The sequence below is a fragment of the Colobus angolensis genome, unplaced genomic scaffold (genome assembly GCF_000951035.1).
Source record: "Colobus angolensis palliatus isolate OR3802 unplaced genomic scaffold, Cang.pa_1.0 Scaffold33, whole genome shotgun sequence".
Lineage (NCBI taxonomy): Eukaryota > Metazoa > Chordata > Mammalia > Primates > Cercopithecidae > Colobus > Colobus angolensis.
The window spans coordinates 10,990,755-11,000,127 of NW_012116599.1; the positions used below are offsets into that span (position 1 = coordinate 10,990,755).

Here is a 9,373-nt window from a genome sequence, read left to right on the forward strand (position 1 = left end):
TTTTTTTTGAGGCAGAGCCTCACTGTGTCGCCCAGACTGTAGTGCAGTGGCACAATCTTGGCTCCCTGCAACCTCCACCTCCCAGTGATTCTCCTGCCTCAGCCTCCTGAATAGCTGGGATTACAGGTGCGCACCACCATGCTTGGCTAATTTTTTGTATTTTTAGTAGAGACAGGGTTTTACCATGCTGGCCAGGCTGGTCTCGATCTCCTGACCTCGTGATCTGCCCGCCTTGGCCTCCCAAAGTGCTGGGATTACAGGCGTGAGCCACTGCGCCTGGCCTATTTTTCTCATTATTAAAGTGGTATATTATCAATGTAAAAAAAGGCATATAGAAACAAATCAAACCAAAAGAATCCCACAGTCTCCTCCCAAGTCCTACTCCCCAGAACCATACTTCCATCTAAGGGGTCCTAACAACTGGGCCCAGGATATGACCTCACTGAATTCTCACAGCTCTTCCTTAGACATTTTACAGGCAGGGAAACTGAGGCTCCCAAGGTGTCAGGGAACCCCCGTGCAGTCACCTTATGGAGAGCAGTGGGGCCGGACCCCAAGCTCCATGGCACAGGGATTCTTTCCCATTGGTGCCTGCATTTCCCCACCCTATGCCCATTGTGTCCTTCTTCCTGTGATTTCTTATTTATTTATTTATTTATTTATTCATTCATCCATTTATTTATTTATTTATTTTGAGACGGAGTTTTGCTCTGTCACCCAGGCTGGAGTGCAGTGGCATGATCTTGGCTCACTGCAACCTCTGCCTCCCAGGCTTAAGCAATTCTCCTGTCTCAGCCTCCTGACTAGCTGGGACTACAGGCGTCTGCCACCATGCCTGGCTAATTTTTGTATTTTTAGTAGAGACAGGGGGGTCTTATCATACTGGTCAGGCTGGTCTCGAGCTCCTGACCTCAGGTGATCCACCTGCCTTGGCCTCCCGAAGTGTTAGATTACAGGCGTGAGCCACCGTGCTCGGCCAGTTTCTTTTTTCTTTCCTTTTCTTTTCTTTTTTTTTTTTTTTGAGACGGAATTTCACTCTTGTCGCCCAGACTGGAGTGCAGTGGTGCAGTTTCGGCTTACTGCAGCCTTCTCCCAGGTTCAAGGGGTTCTCCAGCCTCAGCCTCCTGAGGAGCTGGAATTACAGGCACCCGCCACCCCGCCCAGCTAATTTTTGTATTTTTAGTAGTGATGGGGTTTCACCATGTTGGCCACGCTGGTCTCGATCTCCTGACCTCAGGTGATTCATCCGCCTTGGCCTCCCAGAGTGCTGGGATTACAGGCGGGAGCCACCACACCCGGCCCCTCCTGTAGTTTCTAACACTGTAGTAGCTGGGACTCCAGGTTACACGTTTTGTTCTAGGGAACGTGCATCAGCCTTCACCTGCAAGCCCCGGGCCCCTGGCACTCAAGAGATGCTGGACTGGAACCTACCCAAGGCAAAGGTGTCAGTTCTGTCCCCTCTGTTCTCTTCGTGTGGCCCCCAGCAGGCCAGCCGCCCCGGCTCCACAGCGACCTCTACAAGGGGCCTACCGAGTAAGTCAGCCTGGGTCCCGCTGGCGTGGGAGGCTGGCTACCCGCCAACCCGGAGGGAAGGGCATTTTGCTGCTGTATTTGGCCCCGTGCTCCTGTGTGTGCCAGGCCAGGCCAGAAGGGGAGAAGGCCTGCTTCCCTTCCAAACACAAACAGGCCCAGCAGGTGGCTTCCTTTCCTCCAGGGACAGGTTCTGCATGAATCTTCCTTCCTATTAAATTCCCTTTGGCCTCAGTGACTCAAACTCAAGCTGAGGAGTGAGACCTCCAGGCAGGTCACTGAGAGAGAAGCCCCTTCCCCCTACCCTCTGTGGAGCTTATAGATTTGGCCCTGAGCTGGCCCTACTGCCCTGGGGTTAGCCCTGAAACTCAGACCTGCCCTGGTGGAAGGTGGTCCAGCCCCTGGTCCAGCCGCTGTGTCCCTGCCTGGCCCCGCCTGTCAGGCCACCCCCAGGTCAAACAGAAGCGGGTGTCTGCTCGCAGGCTGGGTGGAGGGGCTGTCAGAGGGCCTGCAAATGGGATGGGCCCAAGGGCCCCCACTGTCTCCCTGGGGCCTCCCTCTCACCCTCTCACCTGAGCCTCACTGTAAGGACAACTTCTTTGTCTTTCTCTGTCCCCTTCCAGCCTCTGCCAGTTGATAGCCCCTCCACCTCCACGCCCCAGCTGAGCTGAACCTTTCTAGAGGGCTTTACCAAAACGCAGGGGAAACAAAAGGACAGAACAAAAGAAGGTCAGGCAGGATGACAGGAGTCCCGCTCAGGATATGCGCATTTCTGTGGCCACCCCCAGCCCGCCCCACCCCACTACCTTCCTGGCTGGGCCCTGAGCACTCTGGTCAGCTGGGGACATGCTGGGTTGGAAGTGGGGGTAATGGCCATGGCTGGGGAGCCAGGTTGGGACCCCTCCCACCTCCCACTAGGAAACACGCCCAAAATCCCAGCCAAGCCAGCCGCAGCCCAGGTCAGGGGCAGGGGAAATGCAGCAAATCCAGGGGCGGCTCAGCCAGGAGGAAGGTGCCACTGGGGCAGGGATCCCCAGTTCATAGCAACAGTGACACCAGCGGCTGGCCTGGCCCCACATCTAGCAGCATAGCATGGTCGCTGTGTGGACGGCTCAGCTAGCCATGGGCGTTGTGTGTCCTGTGGGCTCAACAAACACGTGAGCTGTTGCCAGCAAAGCTGGCTGAGCGACCCGCACCAAACGGCCTGCTTCCTCTGAGGAGAGAACTGGCCTGCCAGTCGAGCCCCGGCCACAGAACAGGCGACCTGGGGAAGGGAAGGTTCCCTCACTTCTAAGCCGGCTGAAAGAGGGACTGAGTGGGACAGAGGGGATTCTGTGCAGAAACCGCACAACGCTGGCATCTTGCTCTGGCTTTTCTCTCCAGGCAGCCAGTCTCACAGGAAGTAAGGATGTCCCCGGGTGTCCCCCCGGGGATGCCATCACGTTGCCGGAGGACCAGCCAGCTTCCCGCTCTCAGCTGGCAGCAGCTGCCAGTGATGGATGTAAAGGGACAGTTGTCCACAAGACTCTGGGAGCTGAGGGGAGGCCGGCTCTCCAGGCAGCACCAGACTAAGGCCATCGCAGCCCCACCGGCCGGGTCACTTTCTCCTGGGGCAGAGCCACCAAGGAGGGCTGGAGAGAGCCTGAAACTGCGTCCTGGACAGGGGATTTCCTGCTCACCCTTCACACACACAGGAGAGGGGGTGGCTTTTGCCCGTGGGAGATCTTCTGGCCCCAGAAACAGCAGGTGCTGGATTTGCAGCCCTGGCCCTCCAGGCCCCAACGGGGCGACAATGTGGGGCCAGCCTGGAGCAGGGCCTTTCCAAGGCTGCTGAATCCAGCTCTCCTCACTCAGACCAACTACCAGGACCCAGAAGGAACTTAGGGTGAAGCTCATTTTTTTCTCAAGCCTGCGTCTCAGCAGCAAAGTTGGTGTTTTCTTCCTCTGTTAAAATCTGAGAAAGAAGGCCGGGCGCAGTGGCTCACGCCTATAATTCCATCACTTTGGAAGGCCGAGGTGCGCAGATCACGAGGTCAGGAGATCAAGACCATCCTGGCTAACATGGTGAAAACCCGTCTCTACTAAAAAAATACAAAAAAATGAGCGGGGCGTGGTGGCAGGCGCCTGTAGTCCCAGCTACTCAGAAGGCTGAGGCAGGAGAATGGCGTGAACCCGGGAGGCGGAGCTTGCAGTGAGCCTAGATCTTGTCACTGCACTCCAGCCTGGGCAACAGAGCAAGACTTCGTCCAAAAAAAAAAAAAAAAAAAAAAATCTGAGAAAGAATATGGTGTGCTCCACCCTCTTCAAAGCTCTGTGCTTCTGCACACATTTTTTGAAGGCCTTAAAAAGGTCACCAGTGTGACCAGGGAGCGCCTTCTGCCTCTCTCCCTGCACCGGGACCATAGACACAAACAACTCTACCCGCAAAGGGACCCGTCCCGCGGGGCAGGCCTGTGCGCCCCTCACCAGGGCTGTCGTCAGAGTCCAGACTTAGGACAGAGAAAGGATGTTTGCCTTCAGGACCAGCAAGTCACAGGTGTCCTGGATGTTACCCAAGCTCTCAAATCAAATAAAACCCATCAGTATTTAATGCTGTGTGTGTGTGTGTGTGTGTGTGTGGGGGTGGGTGTGTGAAGGGAAACGGAAAGCAGATAGAAGTCATGTGCCCTCCCCCAGGCACCTGATCTGCCCACCAGACCCTTCAATGGGGACATCTCTGTGGTCCCAGTGGTCGTAAATAAAGGCTAAGCGCTGGATTTTTCCACAGCCCCCTGACGCCTCAGGAGCGCAGGCAGAGGAGGCAAACAGGAGGCCAGGTTACCCAAGAGATGGCGAGAAGCTCATCCAGGGCCAGGACCCTGGTTAATCTTGTGAGTTCTTGGCAGTGGCTCCAGGCTGGGCACATTAGATACTGTCGTGTGACTGGCCTGGTAGCCACCTCTTGGTTCTCTGGAAATGTGTGAGGCCACTCTGTGCTCAGGGAAGAAGGTTGCCGTCCTGACCTGTCAGCCGCCAGGCCCTCTCTGAACTCCTTACTTGACGTGGAGGCTTCGGGAGCAAACACACAGCTCGCCCCTGGTGTCAGTGGTGCAGACAGAGGAAAAGTGCAGGGTTCCCAAATGCTACTCCTCCGTGGTGAGACTTTGAAAAGGTGTAGAGTGGTTGCAGATGAACAGCACAGGAGTGAAATGGAAAAATCTCTCTCGCTCCCCACAAGAAGTCCACTCCCCTCCGGATTCCTCAGATGCCACTGGCTGGCACAGCCTTTCCCGCCCTTGGTGTGGGAGCAGCAGAAATCCAGGGGATGGGAGAATCATCGGGGTCAGGTCAGTGTCTACCTCTTATGAAGTCAACAACTACTTTTCCCTCGAGCCTACTAAAGAGCTAACGTCTGATCTGGAGTTGTCTGATGGTTTGAGGAGAAAAGATAGTCTTTTAGAGAAGTGGGGAGTATTATCCAACTTAGGGTCAGAATACACTGAGATTAGGCTGGGTGCGGTGGCTCACACCTGTAATCCCAGCACTTTGGGAGGCCAAGGCAGGCGGATCACTTGAGGCCTCCAGGAGTTCAAGACCAGCCTGGCCAACATGGCGAAACCTGGTCTCTACTAAAATACAAAAAATTAGCTGGATGTGGTAGTGTGCACCTGTAATCCCAGCTACTCGAGGAGGCTGAGGCACAAGAATCACTTGAGCCTGGGAGACGGAGGTTGCGGTGAGCCGAGATCATGCCCCTGCACTCCAGCCTGGGCAACAGACAGAGACTCCGTCAAAAAAAAAAAAAAAAAAAAAAGAGAGATTAGGTGAGATACGGGTGGTTCTTCCGGGAAAGTGCTGAAAATATCACCCAGGCCTCTGCACCGCACCCTGGGAGAGTCCGCTCCTGGACGCACGCCTCTGCATTCCAACGCTGACAGCTAGAAATATACTTTGTAAAATACCAACAACCTATTCACAAATATTCCAACTATCTACTGGCTCCAGTGAGCTTGCTGAGGATGGGTATGACCAAAGTCTAAGGGGAAAAAATCGAAAACACAAATAAACCTGCGTAAAGATCTCCATCTGGAGATCTGAGCAGATGGCTCCTAAGATTTGCCCATGAAAACTACCAAGGGAAGCCACAGAGAGGGATATTTGGACCTTCTAGAAAATGGTAAGGCCCCAGGTGGATTATGGTTCCTCTGCCCTGGAGGCTGAGCCACCTCTCTGGTTACCTCATATCTTCTGGTTTCTTCTGAGTGGGACTTGATCTCATTTCTGCATTAACAGCAAGGTGGAACGGTCTGGCAGGAGCTTAAATTAGGACCTGTGGTGGGGACTTTAATAGGTAGGTGGAGGTTTGAGATCCAGTTAGCTCCCAGAGATTAGTCAATAGGTGAGGAAAGATTTGACCCAAATCAAAAGAGCTGAAAAATAATAATAATAAAATAAAAATAAAAATAAAAAACCCAGATGAACAAATAAGGTTCATAAAAAAAAAAAAAGCCATGATAAAATATCAAACTTTTTAATAAAAACAAGTCTGGCCCTGTACTTGGACGACCCCACCTGGCTTGTGTAACCCTAATCCCAGCCCCAGTTTTCATAAAACTGTATTTACAAAATAGGCAGTTGGGACATGGATCAGAGATACCAATTTGATTATTTTTTTAATATTGCATTAAAGTGTTACATCATTTGTCTTCTTACTGAGTTTTGGGGTATCCCTTTAAATTTTGTATGCAAGGTGAATACCTCACCCCCTTCTTCCTAATCCTGGCCTAGAATCTGGGGGATCCCTCTGACCCTCCCACAGTGCCTGATAGCACAGCCTGTGGCTGGTGGTGTGTCTCTGTTTGCCTATCTTGATCTCTGCAGATACTATTTGGGGTGTGCTGTTTTAAGAAGTGATTAGGTTAGCTTTTGTATATAACAAACTACCTCTGAAACTTAGTGGCTTAAACTAACAAATATATTAGCTTTATAATGATGTGGATCAATGATGGGGGCTGGGCACAGACAGGCAATTCTTCTGCTGGGCTTGGCTGAACTCAACTGTGTCTTGCGGTCAGAGGGCAGTCAAGGCCTTCACTCATGTCTGGTAGTGGGCTGTTGGCTGAGCCCTTAGTTCTCCTCCAGCTTAGGCTTGTTCACATGGTGGCCTCGGGGCTCCCATGGCAGTAAGAGAAATCAAGCCCAAGTCTCATATCCACGTTCGCTATTCTCCCATTGTCCAAAGCAGATCACATGGCCAAGGCGCAAGTCTGTGTGAAAGAACGTGGATACAGGGACCCCGAATGAACCAGGGGCAATACTGCTGCAATCTACCACATAGATACTGTTCAGAACTTTTCAGAACTGAATCTTTTAGGGCTGTTTTTCCATTGTAGTGTACCCTGTCCATTTAGATTCAATTGAACAAATATATTCTTTGGGGCTGCAGTGTGTCAGGATGTGGAGACACAGTCCCACTGGCTTTCAAGTTGCCATCCATCTTCTAGGGAGAATTTCTGGCCTTTTCGGATGGCCACAGTCCAGGCCAGAGCACCAGCCCCAGGTTGAAGCATCAACCATTTCTAGGAAATGGTTGCAAAATTAACAAAAAGTCAGGCCTGCAGAGCCCTATCCAGAGCCATCTCCTTAAGTTGTCTACTGTAGCCTGGGGGTCGATGGGATCTCAGAAGGGGGACTAGAGAAATAAGAAACGGGATAGAACCAGGGGATGAGAAAGAAGAGAGCAGGTGCAGGAGTTTCAGGGAAGGAGGAGGAGGAGGACTAGGGATGCAGGGAGGAGGACTAGGGATGCAGGGAGGAGGACTGGGGGTGCAGGAGGAGGACCAATGATGCAAGCTCTGGAACCCAGGGAGGAAAGCAGGGGATGGAGGGCGGTTGCCATGGTCAGGCTGTAGAGGAGATGGGGAAGAAGATAACAGGCTGAGGCCAGCTTGAGAGCAGTTTCCTTAGAGCACTGGCCAGAGGTCAGCCTGCACCAGTGCCTGTCAAGGCAGTGAGCTGGTTGCCAAAGGCATTGAGGTCAGAGGGGAGACCCGGAGAAGGCAGGAAAGTGGATGGCATGAGCTCTAAGAAGGGAGGCTGGAGCAACGGCCTCAAAGCTGTGATCCTGAGGGGTGCTGGGGAGCAAGGAGTCCACCAGGCCGTCCTCTGGCCCCTGGGCAGGAGGCAGTGCTGTGTGACCAGTTTGGGACAGCTCACGGAGCTGATTACTACGTTTGGGGGGAATTCTTCTTTTTGTTGTTGTTGCTGTTTTTGTTTTGTTTTGTTTTTGAGACGGAGTCTCGCTCTGTTGCCCAGGGTGGAGTGCAATGGCATGATCTCGGTTTACTGCAACCTCCACCTCCCAGGTTCAAGTGATTCTCCTGCCTCAGCCTCCCAAGTAGCTGGGATTACAGGCATATGCCATCATGCCTGGCTAATTTTTGTATTTTTAGTAGAGACAAGGTTTCACCATGTTAGTCAGGCTGGTCTCAAACTCCTGACTTCATGATCCGCTCACCTCAGCCTCCCAAAGTGCTGGGATTACAGGCATGAGCCACCATGCCCGGCCCAGTTTGGGGGAATTCTATGAGCTGCTTTTAAACCCATTACCAAACTTAAGTTATATAAACTTACAGTAAAATAAATTCTATTAAAAACAAAGGGAATAAATAATCAAAACATCTTTTCCTAAGGATTTTCCTGCATCCACTGTCCTCTGTCCTGAAGGTTATTCACATCTACTGCATCTGTATGGTGGAAATATGACAGAATTAACGAAGGCTGCTAGACATCTCTTCCCAACTCTGTATTCAGTGACATCATTTTGGTAGCTTGAAACTGGCCATGGTGGAGGTATTTACACCACAAATATTGGCAGGCACCACAAACCAGAGCTTTAGCCCCCACCTCCAAGGGCCAGTTGTTAAATGTTTACCAGCACACCACTGGCAGAAGAAGTGCAAGACGGTGCAGCCGCGGAAGCAGGATGCTGGGTGGACCAGGAACTACGTCAGGGAGAGCTAGAGGAAGCAAGGCAGTGTGCGTCCCTGAAATGGCAAAGCCAAGGGTGTGTCATGCGTGATGGAGAGGCAGCGGTTGTCTCTGCCCACGTCTCTTTCTACAGGTCCTCAGGTCTCACACTGGCCCAAAGTACTTGTGTCAGTTCCCCTTCCAGCATCTGGCCCAGAGCCTCTCCCCGTTTCTGTGATCAGCAACAGCTTCTTCCAGTTGCCCTGGGTGTCGCTTGGACACCTTCCTGCTTGGCACAGCGTTGCTGCTAACACTGTCACTGTCCCTCTGCGCCTCTGGAAACAGGCCCGCCCCGAGTGTGCACAGGTGTGGAGCTGCTCTTTGTCACCAGTCTTCAGTGATGAGTCACCAGATCCTGGGAGTGAAGAGTTCACTGGATACGTGATAAGTGTGGCCTGGGTTTTAAACAGCCTGGAGTGAGGCGCACTGACCAGGCTGAAGGGGAGGAGAGTACAGGGTGCCGCCCTCTGACTGGCAAGTTTCCAAGTTATGCCAAGCCAGGCCTCAACTCAGGCAGCACTGTCTTCAAGGGAGAAGCCAGGCAGAGGGTCCCAATGGCTTATAGGCCCTGAGGGGCAGGGCCAGGGACCCCGGGTTTACTGAGGGAAGGTGGGGTAGAGGTTGGATAAAGTACCTCAGCCAAAATCAAGAAGAGTAGGGCTGAAGGGCTGGGGCCTGGAGTCAGGAGGCCATTACCATTGCCATTCCCAGCCAAAGGCCAGTCTTTTTTTTTTTTTTTTTTTTGAGACAGTCTTGCTACATTGCCCAGGCTGTCCTTAATTGATCCTCCTGCGAAGCCTCCCAAAGTGCTGGAATTAAAGACACGTGCCAGCAT

At 52.5% G+C, this 9,373-nt stretch overlaps 1 protein-coding gene across 1 annotated transcript in view; it reads left to right on the forward strand.

Moving 5' to 3' along the window:
• ARMC9 (armadillo repeat containing 9) overlaps positions 1-6,004 on the forward strand; it is a 197,676-nt gene extending 191,672 nt beyond the window's left edge. Inside the window, exons 24-25 of the mRNA XM_011951991.1 lie at positions 1,361-1,533; positions 2,914-6,004. Of these exons, the coding sequence (XP_011807381.1) occupies positions 1,361-1,533; positions 2,914-2,936 (196 nt within the window). The 3' untranslated portion in view covers positions 2,937-6,004. The remainder of the gene's footprint in view (positions 1-1,360; positions 1,534-2,913) is intronic.
• Positions 6,005-9,373: the final 3,369 nt, after the last annotated feature.